The 14,107-nt window shown below is 34.2% G+C and overlaps 1 protein-coding gene across 1 annotated transcript in view; it reads right to left on the bottom strand.

The window, feature by feature from the left end:
- Positions 1 to 7,518: 7,518 nt before the first annotated feature.
- Positions 7,519 to 14,107, bottom strand: part of LOC145285918 (chitinase-3-like protein 1) — a 71,434-nt gene continuing 64,845 nt past the window's right edge. Inside the window, exons 8-10 of the mRNA XM_080134411.1 lie at positions 12,715 to 12,869; positions 8,980 to 9,065; positions 7,519 to 7,749 (exon numbers count right to left, since the gene is read on the bottom strand). Coding sequence (XP_079990537.1) covers positions 7,592 to 7,749; positions 8,980 to 9,065; positions 12,715 to 12,869 — 399 coding nt within the window. The 3' untranslated portion in view covers positions 7,519 to 7,591. The remainder of the gene's footprint in view (positions 7,750 to 8,979; positions 9,066 to 12,714; positions 12,870 to 14,107) is intronic.

Below are 14,107 nucleotides of genomic sequence, written 5' to 3'. Positions count from 1 at the left end.
TTACACTCTTCTGGTTTAAATGAATTAATAATATCCTGGTTCAAATTAATCAACGCCTTCCTAGTTCAAATAAATTATTACTATCCTGGTTTAAAGGAATCAATACTATTCTGGTTCAAATGAATTAATGACATCTTGGACGAAGTGAATTAGTACCATCCTGGTTCAAATGAAGTAATGCATCCCGATTTAAGTGAATTAACATCAAATGAATGAATGCCATCCTGGTCCAATGAATAATTACCACTCTGATTCACATAAATACTATCTTTGTTCAAGTTAATCAATAAAATCCTGGTTCAAATGAACTAAAACCATCCAGGTTCAAGTGAATTAATGTGATCTCGATTCAAATGATTTAATACCATATTGGTTTAAGTTAATTAATCTTATCCTGGTTTTAGTTGACTAATACAACCCTGGTTCAAATGAACTAACTCCAGCCTATTTCAAGTGAATTAATATCATCCTGGTTAAAATGAATTACTGCTATTGTAGTTCAAATGAATTAATATATTCCTGGTTCAAGTTAATTAAAACGATCCTGGTTCGAAGCAATTACTGCCATCTTGGTCTAAACCAGTGTTTCTCAATCTTTGATGATCTGTGACCTCCTTGCTGAGTATCTCAACACTTGTTGTCCTCTGCACTTAAAAATGCAGATTTTGTTGTTGGTTGTTTATTTAGTTACTCTAAAAATAAAAATAAAAAATTTGCTGAAAATGACACACTTGTTGCTGAGCTTGTGTGATCAGAGCTCTTATTTCTGGCTCTGCCTTGGAACAAATTAGGCAATTTACGTGTAAAATGCCTTTCCTGGTATGAAAATTTCCAGATACGAAACCATGCCAAAACCAATCAATTTCGTGTCTACTTTTTTCCCATAGCTTGAGTCTTGTCACCTTTTTATACATCAAGTTTCTTCATTTTGAATTATATTTTTCTGGCGTTCTCTTATGGCTCCCTAATCGATCGTCTGTGGCCTCCGTTTGAGAAATGCATATATATATATATATATATATATATATATATATATATATATATATATATATATATATATATATACATATATATATATATATATATATATATATATATACGTTTTATTTTTTATTACCGTATCTTTCTGTTAAGTTACATTATTGTTTCAGCTACCCGGCCGTTTTTTGGCCGTCTGTAGCTTCCTCAGACTTTTACAGAAATGTTCGTTGTTATGGGATGAAAGAGTGAAAGAGTGAACAAGGGAGGGATGCGAGAAGAGCGAGGAAAAAAAGAGGAAGGGAACAAGGGGGAAAGGTGGGAGGGGGTGCTTGGTATGTCGGTAATGTTTTAGTTTTGGAGTTTAAGGAACTTGTGGGGGACTGCCATAATATATATATATATATATATATATATATATTATGGCAGTAGAGTTTAGTATCTTAGAAGTAAATCCATTGAAACAACATGTGTCGATCAAAAAAGTGCTCAATGATTTAACAGAGCAGGTATATTTAATTTATTTATACAAACATTGATGGCTACATATGTGCATACATGTTTCTGTAATCACTCATTATTGTGGAGATTACATACATATATATATATATATATATATATATATATATATATATATAAGATAAAGAATAATTATATAGATTTAATTTTTTATTCAATATAGATGTTACATCAATTAGGGATGTAGTAAACTTTTTATACGTAGGTATTTTGAAATACCTACGTATAAAAAATTTTACTTATCCTACACCTGTAATTGATGTAACGTCCATATTGAATAAACGATTATATCTATATTCATTATTATATATTTTTATATTACCCTTTTATTCTTTATCTTATATATAAGCCCCAAATAAATTTGTTGAGCTTTGCATTATACCGATAATTTTCCACTTAAAGAATCTCTCTAATTCTTTTAACTTCCCCATATATATATATATATATATATATATATATATATATATATATATATATATATATATATATATATATATATATATATAATATTTACTGATTTAAAACCACCTGAACAGTGAGAATTATATATATATATTTTTTTTTTTTTCTCTCACTGGTTTTCCAACTGAAACCAATTTCCCTCTTCCCTCATTCGATTCTTAGCTTTTAATTTATCATTCTGACGTTTCCTCTTAGAGGGTGAGACGATAAGGCCTTAAGGAAATTATAACAATTCCACCTGCCCGTTTTTTTTGTTTCTTTGATCTTTTTATTTAAATTAAATTATGTTTCCTCTGAAATTTCTCCTTCCATTTTGCTGTACCAAGAATTTACTTATATATATATATATATATATATATATATATATATATATATATATATATATATATATATATATATATATATATATTAGTGTTGGGGTGATTAATTGGAATTGGAATCGGAAATCGGAAAATCAGAACTTTTGGGGGGGTATTGGAATCGGTATCGAAATCGGAAAAATTGTTTTTATTTTCCGACGCTAAAACGATTTTGTTTAATTATCTCTATTTTTTTTTTTATTTGATTTTGTTTCAAACAAAATCTTCTTCAGCTGGTAGTAAGAATAAAATAATAAAATATTTACTGATTTTAAATTACCAGTCAAACTAAAATCCTACCCCCTACAATTGTATTTCCTCGTTTGAGCAAAACATCTGCACTCCAAACATGTGTTTTTATGATAATCGGATAAATATAAGAATTTTATTGTAAATATTTAGAGATTTATAAAGAATCAGAATCGGAATCGGAATCGGTAACTGTATCGGAATCGGGAAAAATACTGGAATCGTCCCATCACTAATATATATTTTAAATATTAGTTTTGCCGAGTGAAAGCATATTAATATCATTCCGATATTTTTTTGATTTTCCGATTTCCGATTCCAATTCCAATTAATCACCCCAACACTAATATATATATATATATATATATATATATATATATATATATATATATATATATATATATTATCATAAAACCAAAGGGTTGATTATCATCAATGTTTCTAGTTTTATGGTGATTTAAAAATTATTTTATGAAACTTGTGGCTCTCTTGATCTTAAGTTTAACCTAGAACATTTTCTACTGACGTACCAAGTTTACTTGAAATCCGCACGATATTTCAGTTTTGTTGATAAAGTTTCTGATATAATGATAAGCTTTACTTGTTAAAGATAATCTCCCCCCCCCTCTCTGGCTTTCTTACTCTTTCTATTTTCTCTCTCTGTGTCTCTATTAGAGAATAGAGAAAGAGAGAGGGAGAGGGAGGGAAAGAGAGAGAGGTGAATAACGTGGACAGTGGACACGTTTGCAGAAGAAGGGTCAGCTGACCAGATGACGTGGTGTCATGTGATGAGGTTAGCTGATTCTTTCTTGGCAGTTTGGTTTCGGGTGTTGAAGAAGACAGGCGGCTTTTCAGCTGTCCCCCCCCCCCTGGGCTGGGGAGGACGCTGACGAGTACCATCAAACAAGCAAGGTTCACCTCCATTCTGTGTCAACTTCTGGAAGGTGAATAAAAACATAAAACCTTAATTATCATCTTGGAGTGAATTCTTCATCCAACAGGCCAGCTCCCCTCCAAGAGACAATGAACACCAGAGGAACAACCGACGACACATGAATAAAGGTATGTTAAGAAATGCATGTACACAAACACACACCCACGAAGACATGAACAATAAGATTAGAAACTAGACGATCACGTACACGAATCTCCTTCTTGACACTATTCCCTTTATGATACAATCTCCTTTATGACACTCCACTATATAACATACTTGGAGAGGTTTTAATTATAAACTCCAACGATATTACAATAATTAATGCAGTTAAATATGGTGAATAGAAAATACTTATAATTAATTCTTTATTTCTGCTAAATAAAATTAGGTTAAAAGTAAAAACAAATACAAAGACATTACAATCATTAATGCTGTCAAATATGGCGAACAGAAAATACGGCGCCTCTACACTATAGGGACGAAATTTTGGAAATCGTAAAACTGAACTTCACATGCACACAATGCTATCTACATATTTCTCGTATTTTTAAGATGATTATATCCAAAAATTATGAAAATCGATGAGGTCAAAAATTATTTATTAAAGAAAATAAAAAATAGAATTTGATGAAAACGATAGTAAGACACAGGAGAGTTCAAAGAGGAGGTAATTTTCCGTTTCGATTTAAACAAGATGGTAGTAATTTTTCACATGCTTTCACGATTAAAGTTTTTTTTTTTTTTAATAATTCAATAATATTCATGTAATTTCGACTGCATAATTTGGAAGCTACCATTGTAACTTTTTAGAATTGACACAAAAAAAAAATCAGTTGAAACCTTTGTTTTTATCTGAAAACTCCATTTATCGACTCCAAAATCTCGGCTCAATAGTTTAGAAGTGCCCAAAATACATTTAATTCTTTATTTCTGCTAAATAAAATAAGTTTAAAAGTCAAAATAAATAAAAAGACATTACAATAATTAATGCTGTCAAACATAGTGAATAGAAAATACATTTAATTCTTTATTTCTGCTAAATAAAATTAGGTTCAAAGTCAAATAAATTTACATAACCTAATTCATTTAAAATTAAACAAGTAATATTTGATATAAAAATCAAATCAAAAGTACATGGAAGTTAACAATATTGACATTTGCATTAAAACCAGTTAACATTATAAGAGCTTAAAAAACTCATCTTTTTTATTTGTTGCAATATTTTTGTCATACTACTAGGGTAAATATTTATTGGCGTTATATTATACAAGTGGAAAATATAAACCCAAAAGAGTATGATCAGAAAAATTTGAACAATCATATTTGTAACCACCTGTGATAAGATCAAACCAATCAGATACAAGAATCGCTTTATAAAATACAGGGTAGAACAATTATATATATATATATATATATATGATGATTGCAACGTCTCTTGTCAGACGAGTGCCACTCCCTCAGACATTTAAAATTCATGAGCCCAAATGCCTGAGAGAGTATCTATACAAAGATGATGTTACAGAGTCTTAGCTTTGTACGACAGCTAAGTCTCTCTCTCGGTTCAAAATGTTGAGATCCAGCAACAAGCAAGAGCAAGATAGCCAGCAACAAATTAAACTGCAGGCCAGCTTAATGCGGGTACTGGTCTCCCACTTTATGGTTTTTTAAATCAGAGATTTGCTTCTCCTAGAAAGGTTGCCTTCACCACGGCTTACGGGAACCCTCTCCACCCCAATACACATATACACACACACACACAAATATACCTGGTGCTAGTTGGCCGTTGACCCAGAAAAGGAGTTCATTCGCCCTTTAGTGATGGGACGATTCCAATATCATGGAAAGATAATGGAAGCATATCTGAATCTTTAAGCACACACCTAAGAGAGCTATGGAGCAGATTTCATCTGATGGGGGAGGGAGTCAGGTTTTTCAGTCTTAATTTGGAAAGAAACACTGTGCTCTAAGATTTCTAAGGAAAGCGAGGCTAACAAAATCTTTTGTTCTACTTAGAGTTTTCCAGAATCAATAAATGTAAATTACAATATAATATTTTATCTCTTCAGACTATTTTCATTATCGACATAATGACTCTTCATATTATTGTGAAAGTGGATGGAAGGAACAGAATTACCCGGAAACAAGAACAACATTGCGTTTTGTTCTAATCAATATTGTCCAGGAGCAACAAATATGAGAATGCAGCAGTACATTTAAAATGTATAGCTCCAGTATCTGAATTACATTTTTGAGTACAGTAAAACAAGAGAGAGGAATGGGTTGGGCGAAGGATAAAGGAAGGAGTACAGAAAAGAACAGAAAATAGAGGAGAGTGAGAGAGAAAGATACATAGACAACTGGAGAGAGTGGCAGAGGTGGAAATTTAAACATAAAGTCGTAACACATATTATTTAACTTCTATTTAATTTCATATGGCCTCGAGCAAGGCTAGGTAGAACCCGTATGAACACCCTGCACATATAAATGGCGCATGTATGTATAAAGAATTTCTTTATTTGTTATTGAACAAGGCTATAGTTTCCGTTTCAGATAGACAGGTACCAAACCTCCATCTATTATATAAATCTCACCTGTCTGTTTAAATGTATGTATGTATGTATGCATGTATGTCTGCCTAAAACTTTCGACAGAGGCAATTGATTTTCACGGACCCTTCAGACGACAAATATCGAAATTTGGCTAAAAACATTAATTCCTTCACCCTCAACTGGGCACTTTTCTACAAAGAGGGGTCACTTTTTTTTGCTGATATTTTCGAAAGTCATGCCCTCTTTTCGATTGACTAACCTTAATTTAAACCTTTGTCACTTCCAGTTTGGTGATGGACGCAAGAGCAAAGACGTCACTTTTTTTTTTCACATTCGTTTCCTCCTTCATGGTTTCGGTTCGAGCATGCCTGCCTACTACCACTTTTTTTTTTTGCTCAACATACACATCCAAGCACCCAGTCTAATATATAAAAGACAAAATATGTGTGTGTGTGTGTGTGTGTGTGTGTGTGTGTGTGTGTGTATGCCTCGCAAAAATTTCTGACTGACGCATTGGAACATGATAAAATCGGTTTTAAAGCTCTCTGACGAAAAATATTGAAAAATTAGCCAAAAAGATTAATTCCTTCACCCTCAACTGGGCAGTTTTCTACAAGGAGGGTGTCGCTTTTTTTGTCGACATTTTCGAAAATAATCGTCTTCATTGGATGGATCCAACACTGGCAACTTCCGGTTTCAGCTAAGATGTTAGGTTTTGTTTTCACCTTCTTTTCCTTATTCACATTACAATTTCGAGCCTTTCTTTTTTTAAACACTTCTCTCCACTGCCTACAACTGTTTTGATTCTTCCCCTCATGGGATTCCTTACTACAAACCTCTCCACACCCAGGCAACGTTGGGTAACTCTGCTAGTCTATTATATAAAAGGGAAAATGTGTGTATGTGTGTGTTTGTATTTCTGCCAAAAACTATTGACAGATGCATCAGACCGTGACAAAATTGGTATCATTAGAAAGATCAATCTCTCGGAAGAAAAATATCTAAAAATTGTTCCAAAAGATTAATTCTGTGCTTGTCAACTTGGCCGCTTTTTGCAAAGAGGAGTCAGTTTTTGTAAATCATACGCTTACCAATCTCAACATACATTTATAAAACGTTATTTCAAAGCCCCGTAACATCATGAGTCGCCGTGGGTGAGACATCTAGTGCGTTAACTTTTTTCACCCCCTTTTCCTCTTTCGTGCTACAGCCTGCTGCGGCTAATTTTTTTTTTTTTTTTTTTTGCACTCACATGGGTACTCGCAGCTATTTTGATTGAAACATTTTTTTTAGGGAGGGGTTATTCACTAGTGTTAGTATACCACCTCTCTCCACCCGGGTAAAGCCTGGTACCCATGCTAGTTAATAATAAATTTTCCGTTTTTAATAGATCGTCTACATTGTGTTGTGTGTGTCGTTTGAGTAAGAGAGGAAGATAAAAAAACAGAACACAAAACCATGAAAATAACTTAAAAATACATTTCTTTTATTCTCTCAGTTCCATATCAAATAAAATATACATGTGGTCCGTTGGCTCATCATCGCCAGTCGTAATTACAGAGTTTAATGCGAGGGTCCCACACAAGAGTCGGGGGACATGTGTACCTGTAGTCCCTTCCATTCACACAGAAGTGGAAAATGCGCCTGTCATATGGGTCCCCGATGAGAAGACTTCCAGTGGCAGGACAAGTGCCTTCTGAAACACAAAAATAAAAAAGAAAAAAAATTCACTGAAAGTAAGAATTCATTTTGGATCAAGATTGCAAATATTTTATAAACATAATCAATAAAGAAGTAAAGGAAACAAATTCTCCTCTTCCCAATTTTCTTTTTTTCATGGAAATCGCTGGAGACAAAACATGAAGCCACTTAATGTAAGGAGCTAACAAGAACAAAAGCTAATTATTGCAAAGGTAGAAGATGCCTATTGACCTTAGTCTTGAACAGATCGAGGCTGTAGATAGAAGGGAAACAGTGAGCAGGAAGAGAGTTCCACAACATTGCAGTGCTTGGAAAGAAGCTACTAGGATCCTATATTACATTGAGGTATCAAAACAGCGCATTTATGGAGACCACTAGACCTGCGAGTCAAACGAGCTGAAACAAAGGAAGCAGGGAATAGATCAAACAATTTTGAGGAACACATGACATAATAATATTTGCCAAAAAGACTTGAGCTAATTAATTATGTTATTTCCTGGTCTTACCGGATTCTAGGACAAGAATTCATCTAGTCTGTTGGAGTATCCAGCTAGTGTTGTTACTATTGGCAATATAGCGGTGGAGTATGAAGCTAAGTGCTATTTCTTGAGGTAACATCACCCGGAGAAGGTGTACCATTCTTTGTATAAACTAGTTTACTTGTAGGGTGAAGTATGCTGATGTCAGGAGGGTGTCTAGGGTATTTTGTTCTACTGCAAGAACTTAGACACCAGAGTCAGAAAGTGGAATTGAGAAGTCAGTGTCCCCCCCCAAGGAGGGGGCACTCTGACCTGCAAAAAGTGCCTGGGCAACCCCGTCGGTATTCCCTGGTGAGAGCGCCTCAAGCGATTAGCAATAAACTAACTCCTCAAAGAGAGAAGGCAAAGCCTGGGAGGGTGGACCCCCTAGAATTGCACAGAACTTAATGCCCCTTGCAAAATCAACAGGGACCGAATCATTATAGGAATGGTCTAATCTCTCTTGATTTTAGGGGCCAAGGATAAAATTTTACCCCTAGAATGGCCCCCTAGAGGTTGCAACCAGAGTTATCCTAGAAAATCAGTTCTGGCAAAAATTTATTTTCTCCATAACTAATGTTTGTACAAAATTTTTTAAAAATCCATTGAGAAAAGGGCAAACAAACAAATGGGTGAACAAAAGTGAATTACTAGGTTCAATCCCTCCTTTGTCGGGGGGGGGGATTGATTCTATATATTTTGTTTACCTATGAGAGGAGCCCTAGTTATAGGTGCTGGATTACGTTCGGTTGGTTTGGGGGTCCATCTTGAGGGAGGTGGAATTGTCACTGGGCTGAAACAAAAAAAAAAAAAAATAATCATGATTATATTCATAAAAAAAATATGGGTCATCATATGTAGTATAGCTAACATAGCTGAAATCAGTAAAATGGAAATAAAATATACAACGACTGTTACCAAACGCAAGAAAATGTATTTTTTTGTTGACTTGCATAGTTTTAAACTTCTGAAAAATTTTTAAAAAACATTTATTTTAATATATTTGCTTGATATCCTTTCTTGCGGTGATGATAAAAAATCTAATATGGCCGACCATATATTGCTATTGGTAGATATTTGAATAGTTTAAAAATATTTTATCACTAACCCTAAGTCCGACTTGCTACCCTAGGATTAGTGGTAGTGAAAGCTGTTTTTTTTTGTTTTTTTTTATGTTTAAGCCTGAAATTAGTGTGCCTCTCCTAACAAAATCGACTGCAATTTTTTTATTTACTCGTGTTTGGCTAAGTAAAAGTGACAATAACAAATTCAGTGATAATACTTCTTACATTATTTTTTTTACAGTTTCTATACTTTAAAAATTATGCAGGTCAGTAGAAAATGAATTTTCCTTTCCTTGGATAAAAGTTATTTGTTGCAATTTTGCATTGTTCTGCAATTTCTGCTCTATTAACACAAAAATGTTTGAACACAGAAATATATAAAATCGTTTGCATTAACCAATAGTAGTATAGAACGTTTTTTGTGTTTTAAAATAAATAAATTCTTTTTGTTTTATTTCAAACATTTTCGAATTATTAAACAGTTCTCATAAAAAAAAAAAACCTTTAGATAAATATCTGTCATTTAAAAATTTTCATTAAATTTATCGAATCAACAAGAGAAAAACAATTTTGTTGTTTTGAATTCAAACATTTATTGATTTTAAAATTCTAGTAAAAATGTCCAACGAATGCAAAAAAGTCTTTTCTTTCTCCGCTTCATTGAGATTCACTCTCTCCATTAAGTAAGTTTTCACAGAAACGTGTGAACTCAAATTATTTTTTAACCAATGAAAATCGCTTTAAACCTCCAAAAGTTACACATCTACATGAAAATAGTAAGCCCGTGCAAAATTAGAAATTCGTATAAGACCTGATCGACAAAATTAGTTTTCTCCAGAATTCCAAGCTGGCCGAGCTGCATGTGAGACATCTTCATACCCTCCAGTAGGCAGGAGGCAAGTCAAAAAAAAAAAAAACTCAATGACTCACCATCCACCACATTCTTATGCACTAGTGAGAGTCAAGTGAACAGAAACGAACTATTATCCACACACTAACAAGAACAAGGTAAACCAATGCACACACATACACAATGCCACGCTGCCAAATACTCACATAGTAGGTTACTTACATATTCCCACTATAAACATACTGACCTACACATTTCTACACCTTGTGTCTAGTTACTGAACTTTCTTTACCAAACACATGTTTGCACAAATGAACAGAAAATAACTTTTATACTCTTATCTCTTGTATGAAAATGTTTTGTTATATAATTTCATTTTTCTTTTCAATTTTTTATTTACAAAACATTATTCATATTTTAGTTAGCACTTGCTAACTGGTGACCCTGCTATTCTCTAAATGTTTCATTGATTTCCATTTTCACCATGCATGCATACGTATATGTATATTTTTGATACACAGTTGGAAGATTCTATTTATAAACGCTGCTGCTAGGAACCGACGAATCAAATTAATTCACATTCTGCTACCAACCAATCAGAAACCAGAATTGCTCCATAAAAATTAAATCTTTTTCTTTAGCAACCTTGCATGTGTTTTCTTTGTGTCAACACGGGAAGAATCTTTTGCTCTGTGGCTACAAAATTATAAAGTCAAGAACCTGAACAACTCAAGAATTGTTTTCTGAGAACCAGTCAATTCCAGGACTTGTATAGAACATCTAACCATTGGAAACTGTTCTGAAACTAAACATGGTTTACAACACATATATATATATATATATATATATATATATATATATATATATATATATATATATATATATATATATATATATATATATATCTTTCATTCTCTTCCTTCAATAGAAAAACAATTTTTATGCTCAAATGGTTCTTGGCCAAACTCAAAGACGCTATTGTCGTCCAAAATGACCTCTACCAAGGCCAACGACCACGTCACAGTATATCTTCTGATACTACACTTTATCTTTTCTGTCTTTGATCTCTTATGCCACTGAAAAACTCATGTTCGATTCATGCAAGATGGTCCAAAAGGAATCTGAAGAATTCTATACGTTTTTGTGGCATTTTTAATACTTTAAAATAGAATTTTATTGCACAGTCGTTCTTCTAAAGTGTCTTCACGTCCAGATTGCAGTTTTGAAATTCACCAGGTGTGGCAATTAGGCTTTAATACATCTATTATATAAACCTTTCCTGGCTGTTTTAATGTATGTATGTATGTATGTATGTCTGCCTAAACTTTCGACAGAGGCGACGGATTTTCACAAGATCAGTATCATTTTGAAGCTCGACCCTTTGGACGACAAATATTAAAAAATTGGCTAAGAACATTAATTTTTTCACCCTCAATTTATTATTTGTTTTTTGTTGTTTCTTTTCTTTTTCGTTTCTACTTCTCTGACCTTATATAGCATAAGAACTAATTTTCTGTTTAAACCCACCAAGTAATGTGTTTCTTTTTTTTTTTTTTATCTTTTGAGATGGTGAGTATGAATTAGTATGAATAATACAGGGTGAAACAATAAATTTGTCGCCCTAAAGAAAACAACCCTACAGCTTTATTTTAAAACTTTTATTGAAAAAAAAAAATCAATTTAGGTAACTTGATTATGTAGTAGAGCTGACATCTATTTAATGTAGCCGCCTTCAGCTTCAATCACCGCCTCAATACGGGTCTGGAACTGGGAGTTTGCCTTCTCCACAAGCACCAGCGGGAATTTGGCGACTACTCAATGGATGGCAGTGATCGGGCTAGCTTTGGTGTTGCGGGAGGTCATGTTGGTGATGTTCTCGATGTGTGACCAACGAAGTAGTCCAGTGGGTTCAGGCTGGGGGGGGGGAGATGGGGTTCAGTGAGAGGATAGAGAGTCGTAGCACCCCTGAAGCCAAGCGTGAGTCTCTTTGGATTTGTGGGCCAGTGCTGAGTCCTGCTATAACATTCAGGAATTTTTCAGTGGCGATCTGATTGTACTAGGGGATCACCACACTCTTCAGCGCATCCAGGTACACTTTGGTGTTGACTTTCAAGCCAGCTTTGAAGATGTGAGGTCGTATGATGTAGCCCTCACTTGAAACCACACCAAAGACCATTACCATGGCCGGAAAGATTGTTTTCATCACCCTGGGCACGTCCCTGTTATCCGTGGCATTTTGAGAATCCTGGCAATGGTCCTGTTGTTATAACTTGGATTGGTAGAGAGTAGGAGTTGTACAGTGGCGCATCTCTGATATCGCTTGTTGAACATTGTGTCACTTTCAGAGATGATAGAAGGTTCTTATCGCTCTTGAAATTTGTACACAAACTAGTAGATGGTCTGCAGCAAAAGAAGAAAACCGGTTTTCATCAAATGGAAATGAAATAATCTTGTCCTTTCTAGGGCGACAATTTTATTATTCCACCCTATTGTGGGTATGAATTAGTATGAATAATATCGAAACTGACCTTTGTGTTGGTATTGGATTGTTTGACAGCTGCATGTAGTGACCGATGATTTTCAGAAGAGGATAGTTACCACCGCGGCATGCGTTGTTGAAATCATCTTGGTCTAAGGCCCAAACCATTGCACCACCCAAACGTTGGTTGATCAAGAAGTTACACTGTAAAAGATTGAAAGCATTTATTCAAAAATTTGTGGTGGGAGTTTAGTTCTGGGCAATTCTAGGAGGTCCACCCTCCCAGGCTTTGTCTTCGCTCTTTGAGAAGGGGTTAGTTCTTGCTCTCCTGGGAAAGAACTATATACCTTCATTCAAGAATCCATGTTATATTTCTCTTAATCTGCTTGTCTGTCCGTTTGTCTGCTTTGTTTGTTCTAGTTTTTTCAGAAACTACTGGTGTAACAGAGCAGGAAAGCACGACACATATGTAAATGACCAAGCCAGAGGAAGAGAAGGGAACAAAGAGAAATGGGGAGAAAAAAAAAAAAAAAGCAACACGTGGTGAGAAGGCCAGCAAGGTGTGCCGACGTAAGATGAACGTGTGGCCATGTGTGCAGTGATTACGTTTTTGGTGAAGCATGTGTTCAACATGGCAGAGTTTTGTTAACTGCATGGCGAACTTTTAAGCTACTTTTAAAGCAAAATGCAATGCATTATTTTTTTGAAAGTACCATGAATAAATGCCTTTCATTTCAACTGAAAAAGCTGCATCAAATTTTTTTCCCTTTTTTTGTACATTTGTGACTGTCTCTGCATGCAACGTGTGGCTTCATGTTAACATATAACTACTACGTTACACCGGGTCGACCTAGCTGAAATGTTGTATGGGGCTTTGTTATGATAAGGTGAAGTCAAATATTACGTTATCTGTCCCATAGACAGTTAAAGATTAACAGGGATTAATAAGGATTAGTTACCGCAATACCACTTTTACTCTAGAAGTTTTCTCAGAAACTACTGAGCCGATTTAACTGAAATTTTGTACAGATATTTGTTGTAATAATGTGTAGCTAAATAAGTATAGTATCTATTTGATAAAGAGTTAGGGATTAATAGGGATTAGTCACCACAATATCATGTTTACTCTAGAAGTTTTCTTGAAAACTACTGGAACAAGTAGGCTGTAATTTTGTATCGACCTCTGTCATGATAAGGTGCAGCGTACTAAGTATTATGGCATCCGTTTGATGTACAGTAAGGGATTAATAAAGATTTATAAGTATTAATCACTACACTACCACATTTGCTCTGAAAGTTTTCTCTGAAACTACTGAGCCGATCTCACTGAAATTTTGTATGGACCTTTTTATGATAAGGGGCAGCGAATTAAGCATGAGTATTTGATTCAAAAATTTAACCATATTCAGACATCAGTTTAGAATAAAGCACCCATTCTAAAA

This window comes from Euprymna scolopes, chromosome 10, assembly GCF_053919585.1.
Source record: "Euprymna scolopes isolate OS-2025 chromosome 10, ASM5391958v1, whole genome shotgun sequence".
Lineage (NCBI taxonomy): Eukaryota > Metazoa > Mollusca > Cephalopoda > Sepiida > Sepiolidae > Euprymna > Euprymna scolopes.
Note: the sequence above shows the minus strand (reverse complement) of the source record. Positions and strands in the feature narration are given on the sequence as shown.